At 44.8% G+C, this 14,037-nt stretch overlaps 1 protein-coding gene across 1 annotated transcript in view; it reads right to left on the bottom strand.

Annotated features, from left to right (window-relative positions):
- Window positions 1-14,037, bottom strand: part of LOC124729832 (sodium channel protein Nach-like) — a 138,237-nt gene that overhangs the window by 70,042 nt on the left and 54,158 nt on the right. Inside the window, exon 5 of the mRNA XM_047248498.1 lies at window positions 7,964-8,093. Within this exon, the coding sequence (XP_047104454.1) occupies window positions 7,964-8,093 (130 nt within the window). The remainder of the gene's footprint in view (window positions 1-7,963; window positions 8,094-14,037) is intronic.

Genomic DNA, 14,037 nt, shown 5'->3' with positions numbered 1-14,037 from the left:
TCCTACAAAATGGTTACAGTGAAACGCAGATCAACAGCGCGCTTAAAAGGAAGAAGGAAGCAGTGAGAACCCTAGAATAAGGTGATGATGAAGAAGAGGACAAACGACTCGTGTTCCTTCCGTACGTGGGTCCGCTCTCCGCCAAAACTGCACGACTTCTGGGGAAATACAGTATCAAAACCGTTTTCCGACCACCACCGAAGACGAGGGAGCTCCTAGGTTCTGCCAAAGACGCGCTGAACGTTAACACGCCAGGAGTATACAGCATACCATGAGAATGCGGAAAACAGTACATTGGGCAAACACAGCTGATAAGAACATATCAGATGTGTGCGACTAGATCACACAGAAAAATCAGCCATAGCAGAACACAGCATAAATGAACACACCAACTTCGAAGACACGAAGGTACTGTGCCGAGCATCTGGCTTCTGGGGAAGCGTTATCAAAGAATAGATAGAAATAAGGATTCACGACAATCTGGTCAACAGAGCTGAGAGATACCAACTCAGCGCAGCATGGAACCCTGCGATAGCGACAATCCGTCGGAAGCACGCCCGTCAACGTCCTCCACCGTGGACGCAGACAGAAGGCTTACACCGAGAACCGAACGCGGCCGCCGGGGGCGACAGCCATCCGCACCACCGCGCGCACGCCGCTGGCCCACCGCAGCCACCCGAGGTCTAGTGGAGGGGAGTGACCGCATATATAAATAGCCCGCTCTCCGTGAATCTCGACCCTTCGCCAGAAGATGGGTAGTATGACACTTCCCGAAACGTCGCTAGATATCAACGCCACCACCAGGCTGGAGACCCGGGAAACCTTCATCAATGATTCTTCCTCGTGCCACCATTGAATGGAAAAGGAATAGAGTCCAATGTATTGTACAAAAAGGTTGATCCTGTGAGAATCTACCAAAACCTCGAACATTCCATGCAGTTGTCCCTCCTGGAGGAGCCGGCTGTTCTGACCACGGCACTGCGACACGTGGTGCGTGTAAGGCACAAGTGTGGGCTAAAGTCACCCTCTCGGCCATGGAGGCTGTTGATAGAATACAGTTGAAGCCTATGAATCTCCCCACTGACTTTGGCGCCCTGCGTGACCTTGTGAAGAAGGTTTTTGAAAGACGAAATGAAACATTCGATCTAGATGAAATTTACAATAAGTCTGTCCTATCCAACAGAAAAATAGCTTTCGATTGGAGAAAGACCTTTCCGGAATCATATGTCCATACATCTTTCCCATGACAACAGCGATTCAGATAGCACAGTTAAATGTACATAACAGTAGGCTGGTCATGCAGGAGCTTCGGAGGGGGTGGAGGAGTTGAGCCTTGAAGTGCCCTGTCTGCGAGAGCCATATTCTCTTGCAGGGAATATACCATTTTCCGCTGTAAACTGGATAGTAGTAAGCTCTGGGGATGACCCGAAGGCCACCATTATAGTAGTTAACAAAGCGTTAAGAATCACAGTGCTTTCACATCTCTCCGATGATCACTGTAATGTTGTAGAGCTCCAGTCGCCAGTAGGCATCACATATCTGGTTAAAATGTACCTCCAGTACGGAACCAATATAGAAGTACACCTTGACCAACTTGTCCAGGTATATACGGCGCCCAGGGAGCGCAAGATTGTAGTGGTGGCGGACATGAATGCTTAATCTCCCCCCCCCCCCCCGCCCCGCCCCGCCACGCCCTCTTTATGGCACAGTGGCACTCGGGATGAAAGAGGCGAAAAAATGGAGGATACCATCACGTCCTGATACCATCACGTCCTGTTTCTTATCGCTAATAGGTCAGGAAACCCCCATCTACACTTGCGGAGGTGGTGAGTACACGAACATTGACATCACGTTAATGTCAGCTAACATTGCTGGCAATATTCAAAATTGGATGGTCAGAGACAGGGACCACAAGTGACCACAACCTAATCCATTTTACGCTCTCTGACAGAGAGTGGCGCTGGGACATAGGGTGGGAAGTGCAGCTCAACTGTAACAGAACAGAAGGGAGCGCCTTGCAAGAGTGTTTGATGTCCCGATATGACCGGAAGGTGACGAAGACATCAACAGACACCCCGAAGAACTGGTGAGTGCACTCACCAGAGCGCTGAGGGCAGCTGTACCAACCAGGAGGAGAGCCGTAGAGGCCTCTCTGTCACCATGGTCTGCGGAATTACGGCAGATGCGTCAGTCGGTCAGGAGGGCGAGGAGGTACTACCAGTGAAGTGTCGTCTGGGAAGAAAAACAACGTCGGTAGCGAATTATAGAGATATCAAGGAGCGGTTCAGAAAGAGATGAGAACAGTTAGGCTACAGAGCTGGGAAAAATATGTGCAGAGCCAATTGGCTATTGATCCCTGGGGCGCTCCCTACAAGATAGTAAGAGAGAAAATCCAGTCGCCACATGTGCTCTCCACCGTCAGGGATGGGAACCGGATGACGGCATTTTGGCAGGAAACTGCTGAGGTCCTCCTCCGATCCCTACTCCCTGACGATAAAGTAGGATACAGAAGAGCAAAGCCTAATTAGGCAGGCAGTTCAGGGAGAATATGTGAACAACACTGTTGCGTATCCGATCTCCGAGGAAGAAGTGGCGGCACATATAAAATCATTAAAGAGAGGCAAGGCCCCAGGACCAGACGGCATTGTAGCAGAAGTAGTTCAGTACCTCGCTCCTCAACTGGTAACACCTCTGACAAGAATATATAATAAGGCACTGGAAACAGGCCAATGTAATGATTATCAAGAAAAGCCAGAAAAAAGACCCAAAAGAAGTAAAATCCTACAGACCAAACTGTCTGTTGGACCTGCTGGGCAAATTGGTAGAGCGGTTACTAGCTGACAGACTGACGGCACACCGAGTGCTGTGTGGGACGAGCAACAGGCAATTCGGCTTTTGGATGGGGCGATCTGATGCAATTGCCCAGGCGGCAGCAGTCTGTAGGTCGTCCCCACACAAGTACAAAGTTGGCATCACGGTTGGCACCAGAGGCGCCTTTGACAACCTGTGGGGGCCTTCGCTCTTCTCCTGCTTGCGGGAGAAAGAGTGTCCAGGGCCGCTATATAGCTGTCTCGGGAGCTATTGTATGGAAATGGAGGTCTGGCTATCGTCCCCTATCGGGTGAGTTAGCAAAAAGATAACGAAGGGGTGTCCTCAGGGCTCTGTCCTGGGGCCAGGGAATGTTCTGGGTAATGTAAGCCGACATAATATAAGAATTTAGAGGTCACACAATCCTGGCCTCATGAAAGAGACTCACTGACAATGAATGTTTTGTGCCATTTCCGTCAACAAAGTTTACGAAAGTTTCTTTTTTTGCGAGGAAACCTGCGACAGGATTTAATAGCTGGACATACTGCCAAATTGTCTGTTTCCGATGATTTTATTTTTGTGCATGATGGTGCTCCGACTCATTTTCACCCTAAGATGCGGCGTTATGTTAACAATGCCATCCCATAACGTTGGACTGTTCATTGTTTTGGGACTCCCATGTATCCAGACCTCACACACTGTTGTATCTGGGGTACATGAAAGATAAAGTCCCACCTATGACAACTACTCCTCAAGATCTGAGAAATCTAGTTGATGAAGCTATCGATTTAGTAAGCAGGGATCTGTTGATTCGTGCATGGACTGAAATGTACGACCGTTTCAGTGTTTCTCGAGTGCTCATGTTGAGTGTATGTTATAGTTTCTGTATGGACAGAAAACTTTAAACCCTCCTCTATCCTGTGACATGCACAATGTGTTACTTTTTTGCACAGTTTGCCTGTAACAGACAACTGAAATCAGTTCTTTTTTTTGAGGCACCGTGTAGACGCAGATGTAGACATCGAATATGTCTCACCCAATGCTCCGGAAGGTGAAAGCATCGAACACGTGTGTCTGAAGTTCACGGTAGTCAGACAAGGATATCAAGCTTCACAAAGCAGCACAAAGAAAAACATTGATCTCCATCGAAGAACTTGAATGACGGTTGCTAACATTTTTACAGCTCGTTAGACTTAAAGCCACGAAGCGAGAAACACACACTGAGGGCGAGACCGAGCACGCAGCACTCTTAAATGTGGCAAGTGGGGCGTGGCACGCACTCTAGCGCGACGCGACAGCACTTTTTTCAAGATTACAACGCACAAAGATACAGTAGAGCGAAGATTTCTATCGGAAGCAGGTTGACGAGCCGATAAACTGCTCAGAATCCAATGAATGTGCCTTCTTTTTTCGCCGCTCTTGTCTCTATCATCAAGGACAAGTCAGAACTGCCCCTCTGGTGCATTTACCTTTCCAAAAATCAAAGTGATGTCATCCAACAAATGCATAACGAAAATTAATAATATATTCTCTGAATTCGTTAGGTGGTCAAGTACAGAATATCCAAGAGTTCTCACGCTACCAGACACGATAGAAATGTTTTCCAAACTGTGCACCAAGACGCGCCACAGCACTGCTGCAAGACTGCACTGATAATATTGCAATATTAGATACATTCTGCAACAATAACGGATGCAGAGTGGTCGAACAAAAATCCATTGTCTTATGTTTACCATCTGTTGTAAGGTACGGGTCAATCAATTCTTATCGATGTAGTTACAAACACGAGGTCCATTCAATAAGTAATGTAATACGCTTTTTCCCCGCCCAGTTTCGGTTGAAAAAATGCGGAATTTGTTACGGGACATTGCGGATTATTGCCGCTTCAGCCTGTACAGTCTCATGAAGTTCCGAAAGGTGGCGGTACTACTAGCAACCTTCAAAATGGCGTCTGTAACGGAGGTGCTTTCCAAAAAGAGAGCTACAACTGAGTTTCTTTTGGAGAAAAACTAGAGCATCGCCGATATTCGCAGACACTTGCAGGATGTTTACGGAGATCTGGCAGAGAACAAAAGTACGGTTAGTCGTTGGGCGAGGCGTCTTTCTTCATTGCATCAAGGTCGCGCATATCTGTCCGGTCTCTCGCGTGCCGGCCGGCCGCACGCAGCTGTGATTCCTGCAATGCTGGAACATGCGGACACTCTCATTCGAGGTGATCGACGGATCACAATCAAACACTTCGCTGCTCAACTGTCCGCCTCTGTTAGTAGAAACACACTCGTCCACCACTTGCTGTACTCAAAGTTCTATCCCCACTGGGTTCAGCATGTTCGTTGCGATAAAAATGCAAACGAACTTCTTCTCCATGACAACACGATGCCTTTCACAAGTCTGTGCATCCGAGAGGAGCTCACAAAACTTTACTGTTCTTCCTCTTCCACCCTACATCCCGGACCTCGCACCTTCCGATTTCCATCCATTTGGTCCAATGAAGGGTGCAGTCTGTGAGAAGTAATATGTGGGTGATGGGGAGATATTGATGCAGTATGATGTAGGTTCCGACGTCGATCAGTGGAGTGCTACTATGCGGGCTTACAGGCCCCCCACTAAAGTGGCATAAGCCCGTAGCACTGAACGGAGATTATGTTGAAAAAAAAAGTTTTGGTAGCCATAAGAGTGGGGAACTATATGGTGTATTGGAATCCTGAATAAAACCATCCTGCTTTCAAAGAAAAATGTATTTCATTATCTATTAAACGGCCCTCGTATGTTATTAATGGAAATGCTGAAAAAACTACGGGAAAAAATCAATGATTATGGTATCGATGATTATTTTCCAATGTTACAACAGTTTTTAATATCTAATGGTGCTGTTTGTCTTAAAATAAAATATCTGTTTAGCAAATCACCTGTCTCAGCTTTTCAAACAGTTCGAAAAATACTTCCAAGAAGGTAGTATCGACAGATCTGCATGTGTTTAAAACTCATTTGAATTTAAATCTTCGGAACCAAATATGTTACAGAATTGTATTGCCACAGTACATAATGACAAAATCTGGCAGCAAACAAATTCATGACTTTTTGGATATCGGTAAAATATAAATTATTGGCTGTTCAGTGCTACTACAACTCTAGACGCTTCAGTCTGGAACCGCGCGACCGCTACGGTCGCAGGTTCAATCCTGCCTCGGGCATGGATGTGTCTGATGTCCTTAGGTTAGTTAGGTAAGTAGTTCTAAGTTCTAGGGGACTGATGACCTCAGATGCTAAGTCCCATAGTGCTCAGAGCCATTTGAACCATTTTTTTCTATGGAACTTCATTTCATTTGCAACTTCCTAATTGTGCTAATCTGTGTTTTCGATGGTGGTCGTAATGAAGAGTAAAAGGCGTGCGAAAATTAATGTGAAAGAGTAAAATGTGGGCAGCTGTAGCGAGTCTGATTCTGAGAATTTCTAAGCTGTCTACTTAAAAAGTTCGCCCGACAAATTAATTTTACTGACGATAAATGTGTTCGGTAAACTGTTTGTGAACGTAAAGCACATGTTTCATGGATTATTATATTTTTAAACCAATCAACTAATTTAACTGCCAGACCAGTGTTTTCATTTAGGGCGCTGATATTTTAATAATGGCGCATGCCGGAAAAGTCTGTTAACCAATGCACTACAGAGTGGCAGAAAAACACCGTGATGATGCGGTGCGTTTACGTAGACTCTCATAACTGAATATTGCTCACAACATTCCCCGACCATACGAATTCCAGCCACGTATTTGGTAACATAGCCTGTCATTGTTGCCCAGCAATGTTTGCGGTAGTGAATGTCTAGGCCAGAGGTGTTTACAAGGGGTGCAGTATGGCATCGGAGTGGACGAAAGCAAACTAATGCAGGTGAATGCAGCACGCTTGCTTTTGCATTTCAGAAGCCCTAGAAATTAGCAAGAAATCGAGAAATCAGCTTTGTAGACTAGTTCTTTTTCTAAGTTAGTAACCTGCTTGCTTAACTGTAACTCGTGAATTGTCACTGGATATATACTTCTACCAGAATGTTTAAACACAATTTTGAATGAATCATAAAAACCAATATTAATAACAAAGATTGTATACCAGTTTACAACCAGATGACCAACAATGTTTCCGTTTTGGGCTACTGGTGATTTATATGGGAATTTGATGTTAGTCTTCAAAGAGAATTTCTTATCGACGTGCCGTTTGTTACCAGATGTTTTCATGGAAGGCCTTAAGAAATTCAGTAGGGTAGTTTGAAATAAAATTGAAATAGTTTTGCTAATTCTTTGTGGTGGTTTACCATTTCAGTAACAGAATTATGAAAATCATAAATGCAGTACATTTACGACGAGATTCGCAGTACATTTACGACGAGAGTCATGTGACGTGAAAAGTAACGTAAACAAAGACCATAATAAAAAAGACAGCTGATACGTTGCTACCCATGAACGTAGAAACATACCTGATAAGCTTATAAAAAGTTTAGAAGTCTTACGAACCCATATAGAATACAAATATGGCTCGCTGCTGCAAATCTTCCGCTATGACTTAGCATCGAGAAGGTGATTCTCCAAAATGTGGTCTTTATATACATTACTTTCTGTGTTCCATAGCTCAGGCAGTAGATGTAAGAATCATATTTACGTAATTCTGGTTCTCTCGTTTCCCCACTTGCACATTCTTGCAAACAACAAACAAATGGACAGCCTCTGTATACGAGCACCATCTTCCGAAATGAGGCGAAATGATATTGTTTCACCACTCAGATTTCGTGACTTGGCAATGAAGCGCTGTCGGCGTCAGAGAGAGGAAGTGAGTCAGAGAGAGAGAGAGAGAGAGAGAGAGAGAGAGAGAGAGAGAGAGAGAGAGAAGCATATGCAGTCGAGGACAGAGATACATGAAATATTCTCCACCCTTGGAGGGCAACACCGGCACGCCTCGGCCATACATTGGCAAGTAGCTGGGATAGCCTGCTCCATCAGAATATTGCCAGGCCATACCACTATATTGTCGTGCATTGCAGCCATGTTGGATCTACGTCGACCGCAACACTATTTCAAACACACCTTGCCGTGAAATATGGTCCTTGTAAATGTTAATGATAACCTGTCGCCATTTAAGAGTAACTTGTAAGACTGCACACGTACCTTGAGGCCACGGGTGGCGATGAGTGGGTATACATAATCGTGCGTCATGGTGTCGACCAGCACCGTGAGACCCATGTAAGGCCCCGTTGCGTTCACACGTAGTACCTTTCGTATCCGCGCTGACCCCTTCCTGCACATAGGAAGAATTATTGCAAACATCTTCTAACGCGCACGTTAGGTTTAAGTCCACGAAGTGCAAGCTCTGTTGACTATTGTGAATTATCGATGACTAGCTGAGTGCTCAGCATTGTTCGAATATGTAATATTCCAATCATCAATTAATTCACCTCCCTCTCCTCCCTCTCTCTGTCCACATCCTCCGCCCCCACTCTCTTTTCATCTTCTCCTGCTTTTTCCTCTGTCCAACTCCTCCTACTCTTCTCTATGTCAGTCTGTTCTTCCCTCCTCTCTCTGTCCATATGCTTCTCCCCCTCTGTCCATCTGTTCCTTCTCCCTCTGTCCATCTCCTCATCCCCTCTCGAATTCTGTCACCTCCTCCCCTCTATTTGTCCATCTCCTCCTCCTCCTACTCCTCCTATCTCTATCCATCTCCTCCTCCTCCTCCTCCTCCTCCTCCTACCTTTGTCCATCTCCTCTGCCCACTCTCCCTGTCCATCTACTCCTCTTCCTCTGTCCATTTGCTCCAATACCCCCTCTGTCCATCCCCTCCTCTTCCTTTTCTCTGTCCATTCCTCTTCCCCCTCTCACATTTCCTCCCCCACCCTCTCTTTGCCTCTCTCTTCCTCTGCCTGTCGCTCTTTCCTACCTCTGTCCGTCTCACCCTCCCCTTTATCTGCAGCCATCTCCTTCTTCCCCCTCCCTGTTTGTTCATCATCTCCCCCTTTCTTCCCTCTCCACGTTATCACTTTCATCCCAACAGGAGGTTGGTGGTTCTTACTCCCACAGTATTTCCTTACAGATTTATTTACCAAATTGTGTTGAAATAGTTCCAGGGGCTTAGGATCAGCTTTTTACCAGTCGCTTTGCCCGTTTACAAATTTCACTTGCATCTCTAAACAATTTCACCTTGCAGTTTCACCGTCATGCAGCTCAGTATTTACGTCTTAGCTCTTGAACTATGTGTTTTACAATTATATACTTGTGTAGGTACATTCAGCGGCATATGTGGGTACTGTCTGCGAAGTGCGTTACGAAGAAGTTGTCAATTTAAACATCATGCATGATGCGGCAGCTTTTCAAACATCTCAGTATTTTATGTCTTATCTCCCAAACTATGTGTCGTTGTTGTTGTTGTTGTTGTGGTCTTCAGTCCTGAGACTGGTTTGATGCAGCTCTCCATGCTACTCTATCCTGTGCAAGCTTATTCATTTCCCCGTACTTACTGCAACCTACATCCATCTGAATCTCCTTAGTGTATTCATCTCTTGGTCTCCCTCTACGATTTTTACTCTTCACGCTGCCCTCCAATGCTAAATTTTTGATCCCTTGATGCCTCAGAACATGTCGTACCAACCGGTCTCTTCTTCTTGTCAAGTTGTGCCACAAACTCCTCTTCTCCCCAATTCTATTCAATACCTCCTCATTAGTTATGTGATCAACCCATCTAATCTTCAGCATTATTATGTAGCAACGTGTCGTATAATGAAATATTTCAGTAGTAGTAAATAAGTAATAAATTACAATGTCATGCTTTACGCGGCAGTTCGACTGCATGAACAGCGAAAATGCAGTAACTAATAAACTTCTTTCCTTTCACCATTTTTTGTTTGTTGTCAGCGAGAAAATTTTCGTAAAGTTCGTTGCAAGTCACTATGTGCTCTAATTCTGAAATATTGGGGGGCTGAAATAAGGATATTCGCGCGTCAGGGGTTACGTTGCTTTATCAACCAGACCCCCCACCCCTGCGACAAGTAAGTGGTTCTTACCCCACTACGACACTTCGCAGACTGTAAGTGATATCCGTACCAAGATGATTGAAATCTGTCCAGTGCTTTACGAGTGCATGGTGCCTCTCCTAAGAGTCGTGAGGCACATTTTTTTATGGTGTTTAAGCAAATATTTGGAATTTCGTTCTTGCATTGTGTAGCTGGAGTCAGCCGAAACAAATTCCACTCATCAAGTGCTTCATGCCACGCCCTTTGTTAATATAAAGCGTCTGCTTGTTTCCAATTAAAAACAAAATTAACTTTAAACCGGAATTTTACGTGCCCATTCGATAGAGTGGTACAAGATTAGTGTACTTCGATATTCGTTTTATCGATATGTATAAAAAGGTCCATAAGACAAGGGGAATAAACAGAAACCCAGCAGCGACTCAGTAGCGCTTGATGCTTGGTGGTGGTAGTCAGCGCAGGCGAGGGCGCTGCTCCCGCTACTGGAGTACTGGTTACTCTTCGAGTTTTAATGTTCCTGTTAATACATATCAATAAAGCGAATATCGAAGCAGACTAATCTTGTACCGCTCTATCGGATGGACATGAAAAATTCCGGTTTAAAAACCTTTTGTTTGTAACGGGAAACAAACAGCAGCTTTCCAGCGACGCCGGGCGCCGCATGAAAGACGTGATGCGCACTATTTGTTTGGCCTAATTCCAATTACACAACGCAAAAACGAAATTGTAGATATCTGCTGAAACACCAGAGAAAATCCGCGTGACAACATTAGGAAACGTAATCTGCACACATACATCCATTTTTGCACTGCTGGCCATTAAACTTGCTACACCAAGAAGAAATGCAGATGATAAACGGGTATTCATTGGACAAATATATTATACTAGAACTGACATGTGATTACATTGTCACGCAATTTGGCTGCATAGATCCTGAGAAATCAGTACCCAGAACAACCTCCTCTGGCCGTAATAACGGCATTGACACGCCTCGCCATTGAACAGACAGAGCTTGTATGGCGTGTACAGGTACAGCTGCCCATGCAGCTTCAACACGATACCACAGTTCATCAAGAGTAGTGACTGGCGTATTGTGACGAGCCATTTGCTCGGCTACCATTGACCAGACGTTTTCAATTGGTGAGAGATCTGGAGAATGTGCTGGGCAGGGCAGCAGTCGAACATTTTCTGTATCCAGAAAGGCCCGTACAGGACCTGCAACATGTGGTCGTGCATTATCCTGCTGAAACGTAGGGTTCCGCAGGGATCGAATGAAGGGTAGAGCCACGGGTCGTAACACATCTGAAATGTAATGTCCACTGTTCAAAGTGCCGTCAATGCGAACAAGAGGTGACTGAGACGTTTAACCAAGGCACCCCATACCATCACGCCGGATGATACGCCAGTATGGCGATGACGAATACACGCTTCCGATGTGCGTTCACCGTGATGTCGCCAAACATGGATGCGACCATCATGATGCTGTAAACAGAGCCTGTATTCATCCGAAAAAATGACGTTTTGCTGTTCGTGCACCCAGGTTCATCGTTCAGTACACCATTGCAGGCGCTCCTGTCTGTGATGCAGCGTCAAGGGCAACTGCAGCCATGGTCTCCGAGCTGATAGTCCATGCTGCTGCAAACGTCGTCGAACTGTTCGTGCAGATGGCTGTTGTCTTGCAAACGTCCCCTTCTGTTGACTCAGGGATCGAGACATGGCTGCACGATCCGTTACAGCCATGCGGATAAGTCATCTCGACTGCTAGTGATACGAGGCCGTTGGGATCCAGCATGGCGTTCCATATTATCCTCCTGAACCCACCGATTCCATATTCTGTTAACAGTCGTTGGATCTCGACCAGCGCGAACAGCAATGTCGCGATACGATAAACTGCAATCGCGATGGGCTACAATCCGACCTTTATTAATGTCGGAAACGTGATGGTACGCATTTCTCCTCCTTACACGAGCCATCACAACAACGTTTCACCAGGCAACGCTGGTCAACTGCTGTTTGTGTATGAGAAATCGGTGGGAAACTTTCCTCATATCAGCACGTTGTAGGTGTCGCCACCGGCGCCAACCTTGTGTGAATGCTCTGAAAAGCTAATCATTTGCATATCATAGCATCGTCTTCCTGTCGGTTAAATTTCGCGTCTGTAACACGTCATCTACGTGGTGTAGCAACTTTAATGGCCAGTAGTGTATAATATGTATGGATGTAGAAACGTAAGGTAAGCACTGTAACTTATCACAGCTCTAGTTTCTCTGATAATGAGAAATAAAACTGACAGCACGTGCCGAGCACTAAAGTGGAGTGCCTTAGTCACGATTAAGCTTTGCAGAGGATTCAGTTGTAATTCAGGTACATGACAGTTAACAAAATTTTTTAACAGCCCAGCGGCTTTTGTCACTCGAGAATCCGGTCTCTATGCTTCTTTTCGTGCTGTCCATCGAGCCGTTGCTACAACTTTTTAACGAAATATTGCTGTCCTGATAAAGAATGAGGAGGAGACAGTTTCCTTCGAACTGAACGTTGCAATATAGCGTCGCGTCGAGGCCACAATTCAGAATCAGTGACCAAAAATGCAAAATCCTAAACATCAGAGGATTCGACAACCAAGATAAACCGTGGATACGAGTTGTGACAGTCATAAAAAGCTCGGAGTCATCTTAGACAGGTGGTCTCTAAAGATGACAACTAACAAACAAAACACAGGAGGCAATTCTGGAAAATAATTGGCGGGCTGTTGAACATAATTGAAAACATTTGAATGATATAGACTTAAGTATTCTTCAGAGCATACTACGTCGCGCTTTTCTTTCCAATTCTTAAAATACATAGCAACCGGATAACTAGCAGATACATTCGGAAGGTAAACACACTCAAGCTGTCGTATGACACTCTGGTCTACTCGAGGGAATCTGGTGCGCTGGAACTTGTTCACAGCGATAGAAAAGCAACGGCGTTGTTCCCCAAAAAAATAATAACACTCCTAAACGAAGGTCCAAGCAGTATCACGACATAGCTTTTCCATAGGTACGCCAAGCTATTATGCATCCTCCGATCGACATAACGAAAATTAATTAAAAGTTAAAACGTATGTGGGAATTCTACCTCAAAGACAGTTATGTAGACGCTAGTCTCCTAAATAGTAACCACCTAACAACAAGAGGTTCCCAATGCGAATAGAAAAAGGTGAAAAATCTCAACAATATAGAATACAAGCCACTGACTGGAAAACTGTGTGGACGAACATGCCATCAAATTACATAAATCTGACGTTAAATCCACATGGTAAAAAGTTGTTAGCAATATCATTGAAGCAAACAAAACGTTCTACTCGGTAGGACTACGTGACACGCATAAATGCACTCCTTGTGGATCGCTTGATGTGGTCATTTGCGTAACTGGAGATGGATCAGGAATAGACTTGTCTTTTCCTATTTTGAGCAGTGTTATTCTTTGTCTTGCGAGGGCAGTGCTTTAGATCGAGTCACTGGAGATATATTCTTTTTTTTCTAGAAGCTAACTGATAATGTTTTGTGAACATGTGTTATGGGGTGCTGTTTGGAGATGGTAAATCGTCCACTTGTGGGTTTGTTACTGGTTCGAGGCAAGGCAGAAACAATAGATCTAAGGTGATGGAGTAGTTTGGATCTGCTATTGTTTTGGCTGCTGCTACCACTCAAGGTGTTGAAGACGTGTGCTTTAGTGATTCAATTAGTATATCAGTTAGTCAAGTAGGGAGTGTTGAATCCAGTGGTGTTACTGTTGCAACTAAAGACGTTTGATGGATTGTTATGAGTGAGTGAAAGTGCAGTTGATGGTGATGTCGCTCTGCCACCTGAGTCTACTACTTATTGTGCTGTATTAACTGATGCTTCTGTAACTCATGCTGATTGTCATGTGCAAATTATAAGAGCAGAGTATTGATGCTTCAGTTCCGTAAAGTGCTTTTGATCAAGGTTTCCTCAATATAATGGTGGCAGCTGTGAGAGAAAATTGGAGACTAGTGTGATGGGACTTAATAAGAAGTTAAGCGATAGTAAAAAGAATTGAGTAACAAGTTAAGGGAAAGAATAGAAGCTACTGCTAGAGAGTTAACTGAGAGAACAGAAGTTAATGGGATGAAACAACAAACTAGTGTTATTACTTTACAAGGACAGATCCATAGCTTAGAGTACAAATTGGAAGCCATTGGCGAAGATGTTGCAGGTA

This window comes from Schistocerca piceifrons, chromosome 1, assembly GCF_021461385.2.
Source record: "Schistocerca piceifrons isolate TAMUIC-IGC-003096 chromosome 1, iqSchPice1.1, whole genome shotgun sequence".
Taxonomy (NCBI): domain Eukaryota; kingdom Metazoa; phylum Arthropoda; class Insecta; order Orthoptera; family Acrididae; genus Schistocerca; species Schistocerca piceifrons.
Note: the sequence above shows the minus strand (reverse complement) of the source record. Positions and strands in the feature narration are given on the sequence as shown.